Source organism: Nesoenas mayeri, assembly GCF_963082525.1.
Source record: "Nesoenas mayeri genome assembly, chromosome: 5".
Lineage (NCBI taxonomy): Eukaryota > Metazoa > Chordata > Aves > Columbiformes > Columbidae > Nesoenas > Nesoenas mayeri.
Window position 1 is genome coordinate 32178732 of NC_137548.1, and position 24115 is coordinate 32202846.

Sequence of the window (24115 nt, forward strand, 5' to 3'; positions counted from 1 at the left end):
GTTAGCAATGAAAATATTGAACTGTTGAACCTTGAAAGTAATTAAGGTAATTTTTTTTTAAGATCTCATCTTCTCAAAGACACAAAATGACATTAGGTAAAAAAAAAGTCTCATTATGACTGTCTATTAAAAAGAGTAGTGAATGAGGTTAGTGTCAAGGAAACACTATGGAACTCTGCTGTGCAGTAATTATGGGTAGGTGTTTTTCAAAACCTTTTATGAAAATAAAGATGGAGTTAGATAAAAAAGGTTTGACAAATCAAAAAGAAAAAAAAAAACCAAACAAACAAAACAAACACACACACAAAAGCCACACTGCTTCTACTTTGAGACACACAGATGGTGGTAGTAATTTTTATCAAGCCTGGAGTTTGAAAATTAATACTTGACATGGACGGTTAAGACAACATCCAACCTGAATAGCCATGTTATGTGTAGGACTGAAGATTAAATGAGATCTTAATTAGTGTGAATTCTATTTGCATCCATAGAGAAGCTTTAGTATTTAACAATTATTTGAACCAGGTAATAATTCTATCCTGAAAACTTCAATTGCTAGTTAACTTGAAATATTTTTTTTACCTTTCTAAGGCTATCGAGCAAATCCTTATGGAAAACCTTTCTAGAAACACAGAGAGCAAGGAGTGCTGGCACCAGAGATTTGTTAAAAGCAATTTGTTTCCAACCATCTTGTCTTCTGTGATGAAGTGAGTGGTTTGGTGGATGAAGGGAGAGCAACAGTTCTCATTTTCCTTGGCTTCAGCAAGGCATTCAACGCTGTCTCCTCTACCATCCTCACAGCAAAGCTATGGGTGGGTGGGCATCAAGGGTAATGATCAGCAGTTCAAAGTCCAAATGGTAGCCAGTTAGTACTGGCATTCCTTTTAAGTCATCACCAAGGCTCATGCTATTTAGCAGTGTGACAGGATGAAATGCTAAGAGAGACCTAAGAAACTGACTGTGGTTCTTTAAGGGAAAAACTTAACTTTATTATATTTCTGAAGTTCATTAAAATAGATGTATTATCTTTAAAAATCACATAAATACTTGACCTGAAATTAATGTTCATCTTGAGCATTTTTCCCATGCTTGGGTAACTTGCTGGTAAGAGACTTGGAACCTGCAAACACAAGATAAAAATATTAATAAACCGGGGGTTTTCTTTGTGATTTTATGTATAATTTAATCAAATTGTATAGGTGCGTATGGAGTCTAATAATAATCTTTGTTATCCAAGGTTAGAAAACTGCTATAACGAAGGAAGAATTTAAAGCTGGTCTGTTATATAAGTCAAAAGGATCATCATTAAATTTAGTTGGAAATTAAAAAGGTGATTTATTTTCAAAATTCCCTTTTGAAGGTATGTTTTGTCTTGGTCACCTCTGTTTTTGAGGAGTGATGAGATAAACTGGAAAGTAATCTTAATTCCTAGCTATAATTAGAAATACAGTCTTAAGATTTCTTTCATGATTCTTTGTCAGGAACACCAGAATTTATATTCATCTCTTCCTCTCTTAGTGGTTTTTTTATATTTGGCTTTTGTCAATTTTAACTGTTTTTTCCAGTAAGTGTTTTGTAACTTAGAAGAGAAATAATGCTCTACTCTGTAGCCTCGTCCCTTCTTCAGGCCACTTTCCCACTTACAAAAAGCACCTCCGCGATGCTTCGTTCTTTCACAAGATGTTCATTCTTGATTGTTGAGCACCTTTCCCTTTGCCCCAGAGTCCTTTAGTTTTGTATTGATATTTTAATTGTTCAGTGCTTTTGGTTCTTAAGTGATGAGTGCACAGGCAGTTAACAAAACACAAAATAGTGAAGGAGACAAAAAGCTATTCTTTGTACTTACAATCAATATTTCCAAAATTCTGTTGAGCTTTTTAGTGGCACCAGTATATCTGATTGTAAACAGTATGTGTAAGCATTAGAATCATTACATTGTGATAGAGGTGATCTTATTAATGATGTTGAAATGATTGTCATTAGGCCTTCAGCCTTTATTTAGTGACACAGGCCCAGTTTTATGTAGTTCAATGGGAACCATAAATATCTGTTTACATTAAAAAAAAAAAAAAAAAAGTTTTCTCATGATAGATGGAGCTGCTTAATTATCAAAGGTAATTGCATTTATTTCCTTCTTGGAAGAAGGTAGTTGCTAGATGCTGTATTTAATGCATATACAATTAAAAAGTTAATGCTTGTATTTACAAATTAGTCACTGTAGAGTCTTATTACTAATGTACAGATAAATCCCCTGAAATATATTTGACACGGCTAATGAAGAATGCAATGAACCTTTTTATGAATGTGTGATAAAACAAGTAGTGCAAACTAAATAATGATATCTCTAGAGACCAATTAGTTTCTTCAACAAATAGACTTGTTCCCATGCTGATGGATGATAGTGTCTCTCTATCTTTCAGATATTGGGTTAAGGATGTACTTTTCTCTTGTGCATGATAAAAGGCCTAAAGCAATGTCACCTGATTTCATGGGCTGTAAGACCCTCTGATACCACTTGTGAACATAAGAAGCAAAAATTTAAACATTAATCTGAGAGGAGCCATGGTGCTTCCTGCAAAGTGTTATTTCTTCAGTTTTTAAGTCCACCAGCAAGTAACACTGCTGGGATCACTGGTCTAAAGCACTCAGACAAGGGCCACTGCCCTTCTGCTGTTCCTGTGCCTGGGGGCCCTGGTAACTTTATGTATAATAATATAGGTCACTAATGGAATTTTCTAAGGAGAAAGGGGTGTTTAATTCCGATGGTTTATATTTCACTATAGCAAATTCACAATACACTGTATAATTTGCTTAGCAAATTGGACTACCAAGCTATGTAGTTATTGATTGATTTGGAAATCTGTATGTCCCTTTAGGTAGACAACTTCAGATAATAAGACAAAAAGTATTATAGAAGAAAAAGCTGTATTAGAAGTGACCTTATTAAGCCACTTGTTTCAGTAACTGAAAATCAATTAGGAATATGTTTCTGTGCTTTTATATACAGCAAAATTAAACTGAAGAAACCCACTGAATTAAGATCAATTTGTTTAGTTTCAAACTGAAGTTGGCCTAAACATACATGTCTTGTTGATACCAGAAATTAATATTAACCTAATACATTATATTAAACTCAGTATAAATTCACATTTTTCCCATGTTATCTGGGACTATTTTCACTCCAGTTACTCAGTGGGTCTGCAAATACTATTAGGTAGCAGACAGCTGTGTGCCTGCCCTTAATAGAGACTTTTAAAAAACTGTTTAATAAAATGATAACATATTTAAACCTTTCTATTTTCCTCTCATGTTTATTTGAAAGAGAAAAATCTGTAGTCTCAACCTCTGGGATCTGTTCTACAAAACTACAGAAAGATAATGTGTGCTCCGAAAGTGGGAGAATCTCTGTATACCTTAGAAAAAGCAGCAACATGGGCATGCCACTCTTGCTGCTCACAGCGAGAACTTGTAGCCATGCAAAATTTGAGATCACAGGCCCTTGGATTTGAACATCTTAGGAACAATGCAAGTTCATTCTTACTAAAACCACCTCAGAACATCAGCTGACCCACACACATATTTTACTGGTGTTTATCTCATCTTGCAAGTGTTATAAAATCATTTTCCTGAGATGTATGTGAAAAGCTATTGCAAGTTTCCTTTGAGGAGCTTGTGTCTCTAACCTAGTAGATGAAGAGTCCTGAAATTTGTCAGATTCTTCATAGAAGGGAAAATATATATATATATATATAAATAAAGGTGGTTAACAGCAGTTGTCACATCTTTGGTAAAAACTGAACAAAGATGGAAAACAGCCTTTCCAGAGATGGTGACCATCACATTTCTTTACATTTTTCTTCAATGACTCAGTGCAGCTGCTGGGCACAAGTTTACACCTACGTGGGTGCAGTTCAGACAGTTTTGTTGTTCAGTCATGGAACAAGCTTCTGTGCAGATCTTGAATCCCAATAGTTTATCCTCTTCTGAAAAACAGCTTAAAGATTTTGCAGGCTGTAGGTGATTTTTTAGTCGGGATGATTCTTCAATACATCCAGTACCAGTATTGCTGTTCTTGCAGTGATACTAATATAAGGACGAGGCGCAGTCAGTCATACCAGCAACCACCTACACATGCTCTAGAAATACACTGGTGAAATTCAATAGACTACTGACATATGGGTTTCTGTGTTGCTCATAGATTGGAGTGGACTTTTTAATTATTCTTTTACTGACATTCCATTGGAAAGGTTTATCCAAAGGTAGTCTTTCAAAACAGTCTCAGAATAGCAGTTACTGCAAGTCACTGCCCATAGAAAAATACAGCAGATCTTACCTGGAGAGAACACAATTCAGTATTTGCTAGAGAGAAAAACAATTACTATCATTGTGCGCAGCTTCCAAGTTCTTTCTTCTGTGCTGTGGAGAAATAGATATCAATCTTTGACCACAAATCCTGATAGTTTCAGGAATACAAAAATACAGAATATTTTTATTCTGCGATTTCCTACTGACATTGAAAGAAGGTCAGCAATGTGTTCTACTCCCTAGCATGTTTTGACTTCAGAAGATGCTTAGTTTTATAAAGCTCTCCATGTGCCCTGCTTCACTTGAACTCAGCAGAAGTTTTGTGATCCTGTAAAGCAACAACAGAGTTAATGCAGTGTTGAGAGCTTTTAAAACTCTTATCCTAGAAAACTAACTCTTATTTATACAAGAGGTTAGAGCTGTTAGATCACACCACCAAAAAAAGGGAAACTATTTCCAGTGACACGTTGGCCAGTTCATGTGCTTATAGGAAAAGCTACCTGAACAGAAGCCAAAATAATCTCCCAAGAACTGGTTTTAAATGAGCCAATCATGAACAAAGTAACAATTGACTGAAAAATCTTGAAGTAAGAAAGAATACAATGTTTGAAGTTACTTGGTTTTATTATTGAACTCCTCAGTGTCTTGAAGAGAGACCACTTGAAAAGATAAAGTTTTGTTTCTGTCTCTGCAAATTCCAGCTCACAGTGTTATCAGATATTCATCTTTTAAACATTAATGCCAATTGTTATTTTCCTATTTTCCCTTTTTAAATGCAGCCTCTTTGTTCCATGCAGCAATAGAAAAATCCAAACCTGTAGCTGTTTCATATCCTTATACATCTGTTATTTTTAATTACTGATGTGAAAAATGTAACAATATTGGTATAAAAGAGGGCCAGGATGTTCTTTGCTTGGTATTTCTTACATTGACTCATCATATGTGAGTCACAGTGTGTAGGTTCTTGGGTCCCTCCCCCACCTCCATAGCTTGATACCAGTTGTGTTTTAGTTTAATAAACTTCTAAGGCAATTTTTTATCTCAAGTGTTCTTGCATGTGCAGCTTGTCCTGTTGTTCCACAGGCTACTTGGCACAACCTTCAGTTTCACTCTTCATTGATTGTTTGCTGTTTCTAGTGAAAGGAGTATTATCTGTAAATGGTGTATGAATGGGTCTTTTGTTCTTCTTGTGAAACTAATAGCGAAATAACCCTCAAATTAATGTTCGGGTTTTATTTTTTAACCTGGCAATATTTTTGAAGTAGACACACTTTTCAGATTAAGGATAAAAGCGGTAGGTTCGTGTTGTCTTTGTGTGTCCATAAGAACTGCAAACTTTGTTGTAACAGATTTGCTCTAGTGCTCAGTTGAGCTTCGTATGTTGAACTAGTTTTGTACCTTTATCAGCCTAATTCATTTAAAAGTATTATACATTTGGTTTTAATGCTGTGCAAAAAGGCTCTGTGCAATTACAGTATTTGGGGCAGCTTAGAAACCTGGCAGCGGCAATGCGCCTGGTGGTTAATGCTCCTTCTGTATTGGCTTTCTGGTTCCTCACAGTGCCTTTCTATGTATCTAGGCAAGAAATTCCTAGATAACACATTCCCTGTAAGCTAGATTAAGTTTTAAAGCTTGTGGAAGACACCAAGGGACTACTGTGTTGCAAAAAGCTGAACTTTTACTAGTCCCTTTGCTAAAAAAGATTAAAGGATAGGACAAAATATTGGGTTTTTTTGTCCTACAGGCATTTTAATATGTACCAGTTCATAGTGATAACATATAACTTTCTCTGAAGAGTTTTCAGTTCGTACTGTCATTCATATTTTAAGCACCCATCAGCAGTTCGTTCCAAAAGGAGGATAATCTCTTCTCTTGAGAAATGGTATAGAAGGGAATACTGAAAAGAATAAGCATTTAATAGGGATGAATGATGAGGAAAATGCAGTTGTGTTGAAAACTTGAAGAAAATACTACATCTAGAAGAGACACCAGAGAAGAAACAGTGAAGCTGATTGGTTGATTTGGATGGTAAAGCTAAAGGGTTACAAGATATTGAGCCTTACTAGGACTTTAAATACTGCAATTTAAATAAAGTATGCTGTCACATGAAACATGGCTGGTACTCCATATGGAGAATGGTCAAAGGTAGATAAATCAGAGCAGCATAAAATAACTGTAGTAATAGTGTTTGAGGTGCACTTGTACATGAAATCTTATTATAATATTGTCACGGAGGCACCCTGAAGTTAGTTAGGGGACTACAGGGTCCAAAACCAACTTTTATTTGGTAAAAAAAAGTACAGCAGTTTGACCAGTGGAAAATGGGGTTTTAGCTCTCCAAAGTGACTTGAATAGAGGTTCGAGTATCAGCTGAGGTAATTATTAAAGGTGCAATAACTAGTACCACTAGAGATCACAGTGTGCATACACATGGTTCACCAAAAACAGTGCCAGAGCCATCCCTGAGTCTGGGAAAAGTATACACTTGCCTGAATCTGACAAGGAATTATTAAAGAAAATACACGTGCTAATGTTGAAGCACAGAGTAAGCACTCGCAATCCTGCGAGGAATTAAAGAAATACACGTGCTTATATTGAAGCACGGAGTAAGCACTCACCTACATGTGGAGATGAGGCAAACGGCGTCCCTGTCCTGGGAGGGCTCTCGGTGGCAGCATCTCGCTCATGCTCCAAGAGGTCCACGCAAAAAGGGTGGAGCCTCAACGAGAATCCCATTTTATATAGCCTGATCAGATCTGACTGTAGGCATTCCAGAAGCTTCTCTGCACCCATACTCTGGCTGTGGGGTGCCCCTGAAGCTTCCAAGCATCCCCCACACTGGCCGTGGGTGCCCAGCGACTCCTTGGCACCTCTTCGCTCCCTTCTCCTCTCTCTTAACGACCCTGGCCAGCAGGCTCTGGGATCAAATAAAAGAAGCTGTTGGCCTCAAGCAGCAGAGAGAGAGGGAGATGTGTCTGCCCCTTCCATATCGAAGGAAGGGAGGAGGAGAGAGGGGATTTTGCATTCTGCCACAAATATGGAAAAAAATAGTGAATCTGTACAGACATGTCCTGTGGTGTCAGTCTTTTACCTTCTAGAGAAATAGTGCAACTTCCAAAGAAAGTTCATCTATATTAACATGAGAGCATTGTGAAGAAGCTATGTGCACTTGTGAATGGTTTCATTGGTTTAATAGAATAGCTTCCTGAAATGATGTATCAGTATAAGGCTTAAAAAGTAATACATAGCTAAGTTATGTCCACTACTTCCTGCTATTATGTTGCTGTAGAGTACTTGTTTATAATTTGTTAATAATATGACTTGAGTGAGAAAACAATAACTTATCCCATTAATCAAAGTGCAACTAGATGGTAAAATAGCAAATAACATATCAGGTCTAGAACATTATAAATGAAAATAATTGTATTTAATATAAAGCTTATATATATTTGAGTGTTCTAACAGTTTCTTTTCATATTGCAGGAAATAGCATACTCCATTCAGCAGCAGACAGTGTGACAAGTGCAGTACAGAAGGCAAGTCAAGCTTTGAATGAGCGTGGTGAACGGCTAGGTCGAGCAGAAGAGAAGACAGAGGAGCTGAAAAACAGTGCTCAGCAGTTTGCAGAAACTGCACACAAGGTAAGATTTTGATAGGCTAAGGCTCTCAGTAGATAAAATTCACACTATCCTTTGTTTTGAGGAAGCTCTAGAAAGAATTACAGTCAGTCACTGTTTATAAACAGCTCCTATTGTCCTTGATTCTGTTCCTCACGTGGCAGATTTCTGGTTTGTAATTTCTGTGCATAGATCTAAGGTTTGCTGGATTTCCAGTACCTACCTACCTTCATCATCCATCTTCCCACTACTGTTTGGTACTATTCCTTGTATTTTGTGCAGCAGTACAGTGAAATTACTGTTAATACTCTCTGCTAAGTAGTCATAGGTCTGCAACTGTATTTTTCTGAAGATGTATTTTTTTAATTCTGGAAATGTTATTTATGGGGATTTTAAGGAATTTTTCCCTCTCAGGAATGTGTGGAAGGTATTGATAGTACTGTGCCTGTTGCTTGTGCAACTGCAGAATAGTGCTGAGCTTCCATCTCTGTGACAAAAAAAATCTAGGCATCTACAGCATTCAATTTGGTGGCTGTGTAACACATCCTCATCAGAGAAAATACTTTTCAAAAAAAGGTAGATGTTTTCTGAACATCAACAGCCATTTTAGCATGCAAGTTTGATAGTTTTGCTGCTTAGCACATGTGCTAGGCGTTATCATGCGTATACCAAAAAATGCCTGGCTACATCATTAACAACGGAAATCCTGGATTGATATCTTGATGTTCTATACAAGCCTCTGTCTTATGTAGTCTTTAAAATGTCACAAAACAATTTATTTTAATATTTGCTGGGATGATTCTCCAATTTGTGGTCCATTTAGATTAGCATGGTTCAGCTTAATGACCCTTCCCCCAGTGATGATAACTATGCCAAGCTTAAACAGCAGCTACCACGACTTTAGCTTTGGTGGTAAAAGGTTTGCTGCTTTAGAGTAGAGTGCTTGGTAGCAAGTTCAAAAGTGAAAAATGCCTCTGGTATTTGGGCTGCTATGAATCTTGGTTAAGATTTGAATAGGTTTCATTAGTGTCTGTTGCCCTTTTATCTTCCACATGTGCAGAACAGCAGTTCCACAGATGAAAACATGCTGTAAATGGAAACAAATCTTTTCAACAGGTTCTATTAGGAAAATCTTATTTTAAAAATCTCGGGATTAAAGAATGAAGTATTGTAATAAAAATACCATCTTTGGCAGCCTGTGCTGTACCATATTTAGAAATGAAAGTGTACAAAATCCTGATGCAATAATTCGAAACAAAATTGGAGGGAAATACACCAGGATTGGAGGAAAAGCTAAACCCATCCATAATACAAGTCTCTTATTTTGTTATTCAAATTAAAAATATGTGAAAAAATCAAGATTTTGTACATCATCATTTGAGTTTACATGTCTCTGTGGCAGTGATGAGAACAGTTTCTGCAACAAATGTCAAAATGATGCAAAATAGAGAAGGATAGGCTCCATTTGGACTGTGTGCTGGGTTGAGATTTATGAAACCTTCCTGCCAGTGTAGTTCTACAGCTTACGAGATTCCTCAGATGAGCGTAAGGCCATGTGCTGTTGAAGCTATCCCAATTAACTAGCTGCCTGAAACAGGAGAGTGAAAGTCTTGCAGTGTGTGCTACTGAAGGATTTGTAATAAATGCCTGGGTTTTGTCTTTTTAACAGGAAAACAACATCTTTGTGTTTGAAGAAAACAAAATATAGTTTGGTTCTTAGAGGACTGCAAAAGAATAATTGTCATCTCAAAGATTATAAGGAAAATATAGTAAAATGGGGTTTACATTTTTTTCTTGCAATTTTTTTTGCCTTGGTGCCCCAAATCTTGACTTATATCTTAGAAGTGCAGTAGTTCTGCAATTCTTCTACTGTTATCTCACAAAAATATATAGGGAAGCCACCTGGGAATCTATTAGGTTCAAGAGGACCAGGGAGGTCCCAGTTGCCTGGAGGTTAACAGATGTGACACCTATCTACAGTAGAAGGGCCAGAAGAAGCATCTGGGGAATTATAGGCCTGTCAGTCTGACCTCAGTGCCAGGGAATATCATGGACCAGATCATCCTGAGTGCCATCACACAGCATGTACAGGAGAGTCAGGCGATCGGGCCCAGTTGGCGTTGGTTTATGAAAGGCAAGTCCTGCTTGACTAATCTGATCTCCTTCTATGACAAACTGACTTGCTCAGTGGATGAGGGAAAGGCTGTGGATGTTGTCTGCCAACACTTTAGTAAAGCCTTTGACACTGCATCCTCCTGGAGAAGCTAGCTGCTCATGGCTTGGATGTATGTACTTGTTGCCGGGTAAAAAACTGTGGCTGGGCATAAAAAGAGTTGTGGCAGCACTACAGGCTCGGGAAAGCATGTCTGGAAAGCTGCTTGGCAGAAAAGGATCTGGGGGTGTTGATTGACAACTGGCTGAACATGAGCCAGCGGTGTGCCGAGGTGGCCAAAAGGCCAACAGCATCTTGGCTTGTATCAGGAATAGTGTGAGCAGCAGGATCAGGGAAGTGATTATCCCCCTGTCCTCTGTACTGGTGAGGCCGCACCTTGAATCCTGTGTTCAGTTTTGGGTCCCTCGCTACAGGAAAGACATTGAGTTGCTGGAAAGAGTTCAGAGAAGGGCATTGAAGCTGGTGAGGGGCCTAGAGCACAAGGGGTTCTGGAGCACTTGTGAGGGCTGGCTGAGGGAACTGGGGCTGTTTAGCCTGGAGAAAGGGAGGCTGAGGGGAGACCTTATCCACTCACTACAACTACCCAAAAGGAGATTGTAGCATGGAGGGTGTTGGTCTCTTCTCCCAAGTATCAAGAGATAGGATGAGAGAAACTGGCCTCAGATGGTGCCAGGGGAGAATTAGTTTGGATATTAGGGAAAAATTCTTAATGGAAAGGGTTGTCAGGTGTTGGAACAGGCTGCCCAAGGAAGTGGTGGAGTCACCATCCCTGGAGGTGTTTAAAAGGCATGTAGATGTGGTGCTTAGGGACATGGTTTAGTGGTGAACTTGGCATTGTTAGGTTTACAGTTGGACTCAGATGATCTTAAAGATCTTTTCCAGTCTAAATGGTTCTATAATTCTACTTCAGCTATATGTCAGGTTCTACCATCTTTAAAAAACACCTTAGTCACCTGATGGGGCAGGGTCAGGAAACCACTGCCACTTGTTTTGCTCCAGAAACAGTAGCAATCACAGAGTGATTCTGTTTTGGTTATCAGAGTTTATTGAATGAAAGCATATAGCTCTATTTAGTTGTGTCAAGGCTGGAACTTAGTTGAGGGTATCTATCAAATCCTCCTTATTACATCTTCTCCACCTTCTTTGTTTGCCTCTAAAAAATTCCTTCTCCATGTTTGTGACTGCATAAGAGCTCAGAGTTATGGATTCTATAGAATAAAAACTTGTTGGAGTTGGCTGCTAAAGAGAGATTTTACTGAAAAATATCTTGTCATTTGAGAGGAGAAAGAAAAGTGCTGTTTGGAGTTCTTTCATGCCGAAGTGCCCTTCCAGTTTATCTCTACAAATCGTAATTTTTAAAATGGCATATTTATGACCAAGTTCTTGAGTATCAAAGGCTTATGTCGATTAAATTTGAGTCATTTATTGGTCCTCATTTCACTGGCAGCAAATGAGGAAATGTTAACTCGCCCAACCAGTTCCTGCTATCTAGGTTACTTCCTAGAGGATTTACTCATTTCATCTTTGTTAGCATGCTGTTATCTACAGATATCATTTCTTTATTATACACAACCTAAAAATAAGTTCCCTGCTTTGTTTGGGAAAGTCAGTTTGTCTGTACTTTTTATACAGTATTTAACTACTTTAGTTCTTTCTTCTCCCTCTCATTCCCAGTTTTAAGTCAATTTTTGGATTATTTGAAATTTAAATAATCAGTAATCACAGAGGCAGAAAGGCAATCAGTCCTTAATTTTTCATCATTATGTAGTGGCAGAGCTGCTGAACAGGTGTTTTAAATTACTTGTCTAGAATTTCTGATTGTATTTAACAATCCAAATCACTAGGTCTAAAAGTATGTCTCTGTTTCTAGTGTCTTGGTCTAGCCCTCCTCATAGGTACCAAAATACCAGAACGTGGGGAAACGCAGCTATGAAGCAGATAAAGCTGCCTCCTCAGGATACCGAGAGGAGACTTTGACTGTCTGTCACAGTAAAGGGAACAACTGCGTAACTGTGTGCAAGGAAATTAGGAATTTAAGGCATCTTTTTGATAATTCAGTTTGCAAACTCTTCTGATCCAGACTAACCTCATTAGTTTGATATAGCTATCGTTACATGTGATCTCTCTTTAATTCATTTTTTGTTTCTTTTTCAGCTTGCCATGAAGCACAAATGCTGAGATACTGCCCAAAGCTGAAATTTTCCCAAGAGAAACTGAAAAGGCTACATTCAGCAATTTTTACAGGAGGTCTAGACTTCTGTGTATTTTTTTTCTTCCAGTTCAGTGGAGATGCATTCTTTCAGTTTCTATGCAGGAAAAAGTGTTGCATTTCTACCTTTTTGACTTACTTTTGTTGCTCTTTTGTAATACTGCTACACAGTCCTGCAGTACTTTCTATCTGTATTTCAGTTGTTACAGGAGTCAAAGCAAACAGGGGAAATGGACCAAATGACAAACTGATCGGGATTAAAATAGTAATATTCTTCCCCAGCTGTACAGAAAATGAGTTAACTGGTTGTGTGGAAATAAAATCCAAAGAAGGGGGGTATACTTTTCTTCATTTTATGTAGCATCGGCAGAATGTGAATGTTGGAATTAAACACCTGTGGTTGTAATTACAGTGGAGAATAGGCTGCTTTGTCCTGGGAAATGGAAAAACTTGTTTTTTCTGCCCAACGTAGGAAGTTTTGCATGTGCCATCACCAGCATTCAAAGTGCATATCTGAATTCCATAGGGGAATCTGTTACCAGTGCTGCATTTTGAATATGCCTATTTTCTCTTCCAGACTGATCATTTAAATAGTATAATGAAACCTACAGCATGTATGCTTGAGTTTACAAAACTGAGGATAAAAGTAATTTTCACATCCATACACGTATAGCTGTGCCTCAAACACAATCTAGAATTTAGCAATCTGGTATAAAATAACATTTTCTTTTCTTTTTGCCTGTGATTCCGTGGTTAAAGGCCTATGTAAATGAGAATGCAAGGGCCTGGGAAAATGAGAATGCACTATTTTTCATGTTGTCTGTTTTTCATAAATTCTACAGAAAGAATTTTTGGGAACACTTCAGAAATTTGTCTGATTAGAATGACTTTATTTTTTAGCTAGTCATCTGATTTTTAAAACAGAGGCTTTCAAAAAGCATGTCTTGGTACACCAGAATCATAATTTATAGTTTGGGTCTTAGTTTTCAATATATATTGTCACTGGAAGGGTGACTCTACTTCATTCTGTGTTCAGTATATGCAATATGTGCACTGTATTCCCTCACAAAAATAAGTAGGTTACTCTTTTTCTTCACAGCTGTTTTCTTTTTTAAGATATTCTAATATGATTCTAGAATGAAGGAAAAAAAAAATAAAAAAAAAAAAGATGCTGCACTTTTTATTTTAAACCAGTAAGCCGGATACAGAAATCCTAGAAGTTTCAGCCTTCATCTTCCAAAGATGCCTGCTCTTAATTTTTGTCCTCATCTTACCGAAAAAACAGAAAGCTGACATTATATGAATGTAATGTAATTTTCATTTTCAGTGTAGAATAAGATTTTTGCATTATTAATGACACTAAACAGCCTAAAATCCTCAGAGCAGTGTTTGCAAGACGGATAAAAGCTTTTGTAGTAATTGAGAATATTTTAGTTACTGCAAGCTGAAGTAACTGAAGATCTCTTAGAAATATTCACTCTGTAGAGAAAGATGCTTGGCATTCACTTTTGAACTAAGGGCACTGTCTAGTTAAGTGATTCCATTCAGACATTACATCTGGGTTTTTTTCCTGCAATTCAAATTTGTTTTGTATGAAGCTTTTTATTTAATATCACACTGGGAATTGAGAGAAGGGGTATATTTGTCATCTGTGTAGTACCATACGATCATTTAGATCTATTTAGCATCAGCTCTAACAGTTACTGCATCCAGCATCAACAACGGGCCACATCTGTTATAAATCAGAACAGGCTCATTAACGACATGAGTTCTGAACATTCCATTGGGCTACATACAATTAATCCATGCCCAGGAAACAACAGTGGCTTTCTGCGGGCTATTGTAACAACTATGGTATTTCTGCAAATTAACCAGGAAGACAGTCCCTCATTAGAAATTAAACTGCTAGAGACAAAATGTTTAGGCTATTTTTTAAAAATAGCTGCATTAGAAATCAAGTCAGAGAGTACATTTTTGACCACATAGCTGTATTCTGTCATCATCTTTTCTACTCCTACCTTTTTAACTGTATTCTGCTGCTGGCCTCACAAGTCTTTCTCTTGAGAGAAAGAAGGAATAGGTTTTGAACTGCTGCCATCTAGCTGGCCTTCTAAGCTTGTCAATAATTTAGAAGAAATGTCTAAAGCCCAGATCAGATAAACCTGAAAAGAATGAGTTGTCTAAATTCAGATAAAAAGTCATAGGTTTTCAGGTGTTTACATGAATATCAGCTGGACAGGACAAGGTCACAGTTGCACTGCTAAGTTCCAGACCTTTTGTGAGTTGAACTGTTCTATAACGTTACTTCAGTCTCACTGACAGTTTTTCAGCATTCTTTTATATTCTCCAGTTAAGTGTGTTGTGTTATGTATCATAACTCAGGATTTTATCCAACCATGAAAAGCTACTTACTGTGGGAATTCTAAATCACCTAGTGTTATCGAAAGAAGGAAATTCAGTTTGTCGATGTGTTTACTTTGTTCTTGCTGTTCATTAAACTACAAGTTTTGGTAGATTTTAGAAAAAAAAAAAAATCAGAGGTGTATAAATGTCTATCCAAAGGTATATCTTATAGCATTGTAATTTCTTCTGGAACTTAGCTTGTAGTATGTACAACCTATTATTATTAGATAGTCATGTACATAACATATACTATAATTCAGGTCAATGTTTCGTATGAAGGAATGTATTTGTAAATTGTAACAACATCCATAGTTTCTTTATCTTTTTAAAGTTCTGCAAAGAATAAAAATAATGTATTGTTAGACTTGAATACTGTACTGCAAACTCTGTCTTAAAAGGCTACTTTTGTGTCTAGCAAAAGTTGTGCATTATGTGAAATATTAACAAAAATGTGCTATCTAAAAAGTGATCTTAAAGGTAGGTAGGTTTTGCCATGTTACGCCAAAATTGTAACACTCGCTGGTATCTATTGTAACCAATTCCTCGAAAGTTCTCAAAGATGTAGAAATTTTGTGCCATTCTGGGGGAAAAAAAAGTGGGACCTGCTCTCTTGAGTCACTACTGGAAACCCTGATTTTGTCATTAAATACTTTAACTGTGATGAAAATTGTCCTTGGATTATTTGAGTTGTCTGTTCAAAATATAAATGATTTTTAAATCACATTTTTATATTTCACTCTAGCAAAACTCAATTAAAAATTAGTTTCCACTGTAGTGATGAAAACTTTCTCTAGAAAGAATACTATTAAAAAAAAAAGTAATGGGAACTAGGTTGAAGGATTTAATGTCCAGGCAGATTCCAGACAACAGTTAACACAGGTTTAATTAGTGTCCTGCCTAAAGGTTGTATGGGTTGAAAACAACTTCTGTGTTAATTTGTTTTCAATTTGCTATGAAATTCATATTTTCCAATCATTATTGTACTCTTTTAGCCATCTAATTGTGTTGATACTTTATAATCAAAGCAAAAACAATTTTAATTACCCTATGGGAATAAAACTATAAAGGTAAAATTCTTCTACACACAGTGAAGCAATCCCTTATGTTCAAATGAGGCCTCCTTGCAGAATCATATGGAATATGAAATTACTTTGTTGCCATCTCTTTTTTCAGGCTTAAACCTGTTCCCCAAAATCCTAATCTGTTGTCAACTGGTTAAATTACTTTAGTTACTAGGTAAATCTTACTAGAATGCATGTCATCCATTTGACATTGAATGCCATACATGTCCAGTGCCCAAACTGCATGAAACTCTTAGTAAAAGAAACAGATTTCTGGTGGATCAGAAGTTAACTTGATTAGAACAGCGTTTTCTTGTAGTTTATGCATAACACTTTGGCACTTTTTTTCCATTGGTATTGTACATTTACCCTGTAAGAACAGAAAATGTTTGGTTCATTTTCTGAGCATTTTTTTGGATCAATTTCACCACATTGGCATTTTTATTTTAATCTTGCGATTTTCATAAATCATCAGCCTAATCTGCTGTCTATAATTTATGATAAAGATGATGGGGGTTTTTTTAATGATCTTTGAGTCATGGAAGAGGTTCAAACGTGAATGTTTACTGATTCAATCTATTAGGATTTATAAATAAAATATACGCTAGTGTGTTCAGTCTGTTGGAGAATCTTGTTGCGGTCAAACTCCTGAAGGCCTAACATTTGATTGAGAAAATGAAACTAAGAAGCCCATCACCTTCAGCTGCAAGTGACAATATCACTACTTCAAGTAGTGAGAAGATCAGTAGACCTACACAGTACTCACTAAAGATTGCAATGTCTCAGGATAAAAATTGCTTTATTTTTTTTCACAATTATTGTTCCTTATGGAAGTGGTCAGCTACCAGAAGGTTAACGACATGAACTTATATAAATATTAATTTTTCCAACAATGATGAAACCTCAGCATCCATTTCATAGCATATTTTTTTTGGCTTGGTTTGTACATCATCTGGAAGCACTTATGGTAACATATGTATGTTGCAATTATACTTTTTTATTATCATTTGAGTTATTACATCTTTTTGCCTGTTGTCACCTCGTGCCATCCAAATTGTGATAGTATTTCTTAATACATAATAAACGTGATGGTGACTAGCTTTGGTAAAGGTTGACAAGGAATTACAAGACAAAAAAGTAATTTGCTATTCATTTTCGCAATGCCTGAACAACTCTAAACTGTGCGTAAGGATCCTGTTACGCAGAAACATAGTAACATGGCAGGTTATCAGTGTTAAGGCCAAGTATTAAGTAAAAAAGAAACGTGAAAGTGAGCCCTGTGATAATGCAGCTCCCAGGGAAGAGGACAGCAGTGGTGGAGCGCTTGCCATGAGTGTTTTCTCACAAATGGGTAGGGAATCATCTACAAATTTAGCAGCAAATTCTAGTAAAATTTCTTCAGGATAGTCCTGAGGGGGCTTAAACCCACTGAGTACCCTTGGTTTTTCTACCTTACCTGTTCTGTCACTTCCCCAAGTGCAGCTGTTCGGCATTTCAAACAAGCTGAAGCCAGGTCTGTTAAAGCACTCAAACTACACGACAGGTTCTGTTCTTCACTGAGGCCATGAACAATTGCAGAGCTGCCAGTTTCTGACTTAAATAATAGGTGTACATATAGGATCATTTGTTAGACAGCTGGCTGAGAAAGGTACCATTTATCTGCCAGGCAAGGTCTCGTTGCTCTTAGCATGAGGATGCTTCATGACGAAAGCATCATTAACTGTTTGCTATTGCTAATTACCTCAACTTAGGAAGTGTTACATTAAAATCCTTTTTTCCTGAAGTCTCTATTCTGTATGACATTGCCTGCAATGGCACTGGAAGTGGAAAAGTAAGTGGGAAGGAAGAGGTTATGTGTTCATGTTCATTGGCTGGGTATGCTTCATACAATCCTTTTCTCTCTCTCTGCCTGGCATGGTACATGTGCAAGTTTGTTTATGGCTTTCCTTACTACGCCAACTGTCTTTCCTAGTTCCCACTTCTGTACAGTCGTTTCATGGTTGGTATCATGTGTTTGCTCTTATTACTCACAAGTCCATCATCATAAGACATCGTTCCACAGTTAAGCTCTCGGGATTTTTAAGGCCAACATGAAGTATGATCTTTGGCCCTTACACTTTGAACAGCTCCTGTTGCATTATTTATCAGCTGAAGTTTCTTACTGTTTGTTGATGAAGATGTAGATGTGCACTGCACATAAAATGAAGATATTTCACGTCACAACGGCAAAGTTTTAGTGAAGGTTTTTCAGCATATCTGAAAGGATTTGAGAGAAGATTTAATAGAAATTCATAGTGCTAGATCACCAGCCTAGTCTTCCTTAATTTTGCTAAACATTTTTCTCCAAAGTCTATGCTGAACCTGTCATAATGCAAAGTATCTGTCTTGAATGTAGTATTCTTCACCCTTCCATAAGAATACAAAGAGGAATATCAAATTTCTTTCATACAGGTATAAACTAAGGCATAGAAGTAAGCAATTTACAGTAAATTAATGGGCAAGAATAGAATGGAGGTCTGAGAATATAAACCCTAAATCTCTTCATTCCTAGTAGAAAATATCAGGATCATAACGGAAACATTTTTAATTTATTGTTTTGTTAAAAGCATCAGAAACAAAAGTAGGCTTCTGACATTTTTTTTACCTTCCCGCTTTAGCAATATGGTATCTTTCACGATGTACAGTATACAGTGCCTGCGAAGCCCAATCTGATGTTGCATAATATATCTCCTTGCTTCTCTACTTGGACTTTACAAGGACTGCAAGAAGCTGTCAGCTTTCAAGCCGAATGCATTTGTATCAATGCAATGGAAGAACCCAGTTTTTAAGTTATTTTGGGTAACGCTGTGTTTGTCTGCCTTTTGACAAAGGCTTCAGCAGCTATGAGGAAAAAATGTCTGTTGCCTTGTGCTCAGACAGTTCTTTGACATTCTCTGGTCTAGTGTAAAGGACAAAAGCATCTCTGTGTCAGAGCCCCACAGAGTGCCTTGTCTGTGCCAGCTTTTGTTAAGCTGCCCTTTTGAAACACATGGAGTCTCCTCCTAAAAGCATGAAGTAATTCAAGGAAAAGAAGATAAATCCTAATAAAGCATCCAAAATATTCTGCCATGGTATTTGCTATAGGAATTCATCCTGCAAACTGTATTTCGGGCAGCCTAAGTTGAGCTGTTTTCTTCACTCAGCTGAATGAAATTAAAAAGCTCTTCAAAGTCTTCCCCATCCTTGCTTCTGAAATTTAGAAATTGAGCATTGGAATTGTCAGCTGAAGTGAAAGAGACTGTATTGCAAAAGATCAACATGGAATAGGATGAGAAGTACTTTTGGAAACAAAACTTAGCACCAGCCATGTATGACACCCAGTATGGGAGTCATGCAGTGAGAACAAGTGATGATGGTCCTTTACATAATCTTGCAAGTTACATTCAATGATATAGAAACTAACTTTCAATTTAAGAATTTGGGCTCTTAAATGTTGAAAATTACCAATAGAGTACAGATTCTCTCGTGAAATTCATTATTGTTGTAGTATTGTTGTTGTATTGTTCTTAGCCTGATAGTTAAAATTGACTTGTGGTCAAGGATACCTCTAGATCTGAGATTTCAGTTTCTGGAGTGGAACATTAGCTTGGATATATGCCTTGTGTTAGATAACAAGTTTCCCTTCTCCTCTCTTGCTTTCCCTCTGTATGCCTCTGGAAGAACAAAACCTGGCCTTGTAGGATGGAAGTGAGCCACACACTTTTAAGCTCTTTAGAGATAACCAGGGAAAAGAGAAGGTGGGATGTGTGGCACAGCAGATTTTCCTTCAGTCTTGACAGACCAAAGAGATTAAGACTCTCCCACCCAACATCATAAATCGGGTCATTTAGAGCTCCTTTGAAAAGGTTGGAAAGTTAATATTCCTTATGTCTCAAAGTGTGAATTACAGGAAGTAGGACCTGAGAAATAGATTACTTCTGTGAGCACCATAGAACATCTTACCAGCTGTAGGCAAGGAATGCAAGAAGAAAAAAAAATAATAGGTCTTTCTGGTCTAGGATTAAGATTTGAAAAATGAGAGATTAGCACAGTGGATTTGTTGTAAGAGAAAAAAACATTTCTCAGGCTTTCTGGAGCATCTGAGGAAGAGATATATGAAGAAATGTACTTTCTTAATTGTAATGGTTGTTAAATCTGGAAACCTAATGTCAACTTAAAATTAGCAGAATTATAAATTCAGTTTCTTGGTCAACATAACTTTGGGTCACAATGGAGTTAGACAAGGCAATGCATGCACTGGTTCGATTTGTTGTGATCATTAATCCTTGCAGTCACTGGAGTCCATTTCAATTTACAATAAATTACATCTTTATTGATTTGCAAACAGAGCAACACTGCAATGACACTGGCATGAGGGACCCTCTGTTTTGGGGGTTACATTTTTTTTCACTTTAGACAGGTTTTTATCCTCATCTCCCTCATTGTGTATTCACAGTTTTCTATGAAAATAACAACTGTTTTTTTTAATGTAAACATTTATCTCTCAAGCACTGTCCCTGGAGGTTGGAACTGACTGGGAACTGTACAAGTCTCATTTACACTCAGCTAGTGCTTGTTCATGGCTTTGTATGGAAAGGAAAACAATTCACAGATACACAAAATGTATATGTAGAAATGTTATTATACATACACATGCAATAATCAAAACATATCCCCAATACATCACACTTTAAATTTGTAATGTGACTCTACAATATGAGTCACTTTTCACATAAAAATCCTAAATTTTCTGAGTTCTGTATCCCATATCCCTGTTTTTTTATTTATACCACTGTAAGATGAAAGATGAGGTCACCTGAACCAGACAACTGTCAAAAAATAAAATATTTTCTTAGAAAATTATTTCTGAAACCGTAGGGTATTTGTCTACTTAATAATAAATCCTTAACTATCATGATCTCAACCATTAGTTCAGATTCCACTGTTTAGTGAGGCAAGGTGTAAAGAATGTGCTAATAAAACTGCTGTTAGAAAATGTATTTCTCCCTACTTAGATCTGACTGATGAGGTCAGATTGAACGTGTGCATTTTTTCCCTTCTATAGTTTTCCAACTGTGTCAGTTCAGCTTTTGTGCTTTTGTTTGTTTTCTATTCATCAGGGGAAAGAGATTTTTAGAAGTCACTTTTAGTTGTAAATCTCAGTAATTAAGTAGTCGACAATTAGTCTGAGAAACAGTGACTCAAAGAAGAGCAGAGTTCTTTGTCAACTAGTTCTTGTTCCTGTGCAGTAGAAATTATATCTGGAGCTGCAGAGTAGAGCTCATGATACTTTAGTCCTTGAAATATGTTGCTAGTAATAGCGTAATTATACTGAATTTGCAGAAAATAAAGAAGCAGTTCACAGCATTTTTCTTCATAGTGCTTTTCTGTCATGAATTCAAGCAAGCGTATTTGTTCTAAAGGAGGGAAGTGTCCTCATCAATCACCCAAGTGAAAAGGCAAAAGTACAACTGCTGTAGTATCTTTTTTTACTTTTTCTGAATAAATGTATATGTGAATTTGTATATATGTAGTTCTTACAGCATTACAGTTGTATCTTGAAGCAATTAAAACTGATAAGCAGTTATACTGTTCTAGCAGTGATAATTATCTTGGTCTTTTAAAAATCACCTAAACTATGTTAAACAGTTGTACTATTCATTATACATTTCTGAAAAAGCAGTTTTTCCATTGAGTCCCACATTTAATGTGCAAACTGTTAGGAAAGTCACTAGTAGCAAAAAAGGAGGAAAATTTGAGCAGGCTCCAGTTTTAATGACCATACCATCTAGTTTTACTATTGTTGCTGTCACCTCTTATGTTATGGTCATTCTGCTTCAGACACAATTTTTTATATTATCACTTCTGTTTTAGCTTATGCTCTGCTGTCTTCTTCACATAACGGGGATTGTTTTCTAAAGTTTTTCAGATAACATTCTGCAAATTGTACTAGCACAGGATTTTTTCTTTTTTCTCTGTTACAATGGTTTGCTGTAAAAGAAGCAAGAGATGGTCTTCAAGAAACATGAATCATCTGGGACTTTTCTTGCTAGTGAATTTTAACTCTCAAATAGTGGGTTGTGTTATCAATGTACTTATCTATTAAATAATTTTTGTTTGCCTATATTAGTCATACAAAGATTAATTGAGAAAAGCTCTAAAATCCTTACGTGCTTTTGAATAGTCTTTCTCTTTAAGAACAACACATGAAATACTATAATACAATTAATGCATTACTAATTTAAAAAAAACAAGGTACAAAAAACAGAGCAGTTTCTACATCAGAATTTAGTTTCCTCTTTCAGATATATGCCTGAACTGCAATGTTGTATTAATTGTTCTTTAAACTGAGGTAGCGGGTCAGGCTATATAGGAGACAATAAACTATCTTTCCCTAAACATCCTTCATAAATAATGTGTCTTCTCACCTTGCTACATCACATAACTACTATTGATTACCTGCTTTCTGTTAAATTCTGCTTCTGTTCAGCACTGAAGGGCACATGCAGGAGTTCTGACAGATTGATCAGGATGTACAGAATGTCATTTAAGGAGATGAGAGCTCTGACCTTCAACTGAGAAGCCAATCCAAGCTGCTCTGTGAAGTGTGTTCTTTAACTACCCAAGTCATTGCACTGATATTTTCTCTAGCTTTAGAAATATATATATGTGGTGTTTATGTAAGTTTCTATAGATACACGCTAGGCAAAGTTACACAAAGGACTGTTAGAATAATTATGGCTGGCCATTAAAAAGAAAACAAAACAAAAAGAGAGAGAAAAAAAAGAAACTTTGAATTTTAACTTATTTCAAAAAATGCAGTTGCTAGAAATAGGAAAACAATGCCATGTATCAGCACAGTTACAATTAACTTGATTTGACAGCATTGCACTACTGACAAACAAGGCACATGACTTAGACAAACTGGTAAAGAGTAGAACAGAGTTGGTATTGTTTCTTGGAAGAAAGTTCATTATGACAAATCTCAAAATAACCTTGGTTTCAAAGACACAATTGCTAATATTGTATTTGGGAGAGAAACAGGTTAAAAAAAAAAAAAAAAGCTAATGCTAAAATATATATTAATGACACTTTTCAAGTAACATAAAGGCCAGAACTTGAATCATGTAGAAGAAAAAACTCCCAAGAAAAGTGTCATTACTATTGAGCTAAATGGTATCTGAATATCTCACAAAAGAAACTGAGATTGTACATAGAGATATTTAACTTGACATTTGTCAGCCAACCCCTACGTCCCATGAACATGTGGTCATTGAAAAAATACAATAAGTGATTGGAAGTGGTTTATTTGCCTGCATCCTGAAAATATCTTGGGAGTGTCTTTGATCTGTATTTTGGACTGAGAAACAATATCTTCAAGAGTATGGTCTGTACTGTCCTTTAGAAAACATCTTGGATATGGTGATATGATCTCATCTGGGTCTGTAACTTGGACGATAACAGGTGATTATAGCACCTCAACAAGAATGGAAAAGGAAAAAAGAAGAAAGAACTCTGCCCTCTGCCCAGGACTCACAGTATCACAGTATGTTTGGGATTGGAAGGGACCTCAAAAGATCATCTAGTCCAATCCCCCTGCTGGAGCAGGAACGCCTAGGTGAGGTCGCACAGGAACATGTCCAGGTGGGTTTTGAATGTCTCCAGAGAAGGAGACTCCACAACCCCCCTGGGCAGCCTGTTCCAGTGCTCTGTCACCCTTACTGAGAAGAAGTTTTTTCTCAAATTTAAGTGGTCAAAACTGCCCTGGTCAAAACTAGATCAAGATAAATTTAGCACCATTTCTATCCATTTCTTTTATGTTTTGCTCAACTTGCTGTTATTGAAATCATGCAAGATCCATAGAGGACAAAGAAAAGAATTTAACCAGAAGCCCTTCAGCTACTTTCCTGCTTACAATATGATGTGATTGTATCCTAGGCCTCTAAAGATTTCAAAATGCTAGGGTTGCTGTGCTCAGAATTTCTCTTTTGACATTAGAAGTTCAGAGAGGTTCCGAGATTTTTTTATCATTTTGGGTGAAGAGAGAAGCATAGTAATAGAGTTTAAATTCCAACCAGTTCTAGCATAGCAAACAATAGGGAAAAAAAAAAGTTCAGACACCAGTTCTGTGATTGCTAAGACCTGGTTGTGAGCAAAAGACGGGATGTTGGCAAGCAAGACCTGGGTATTGGCTTGCTATGTCCTCAGATTGGCTCTTTTTGTTTGATATACTGTTCTAGCTGATACATTTCTCACATTATGTTTGCAAAAAATGTTTGTATTGGAACTGAAGTTATTTACATACAAATCTTGACATTGTTTCTCTGGC

At 36.7% G+C, this 24115-nt stretch overlaps 1 protein-coding gene across 3 annotated transcripts in view; it reads left to right on the plus strand.

The window, feature by feature from the left end:
* The window catches only part of STXBP6 (syntaxin binding protein 6), a gene marked incomplete at both ends in the record, with an annotated part of 91846 nt that extends 79573 nt beyond the window's left edge, over positions 1 to 12273 (plus strand). For 2 of the 3 annotated variants that reach the window (XM_080344701.1, XM_080344703.1), the window contains 2 exons: positions 7789 to 7946; positions 12250 to 12273. In XM_080344701.1, coding sequence (XP_080200827.1) covers positions 7789 to 7946; positions 12250 to 12273 — 182 coding nt within the window. The remainder of the gene's footprint in view (positions 1 to 7788; positions 7947 to 12249) is intronic. The other variant, XM_080344702.1, reaches the window with a different exon arrangement.
* Between the last annotated feature and the right edge of the window lie 11842 nt (positions 12274 to 24115).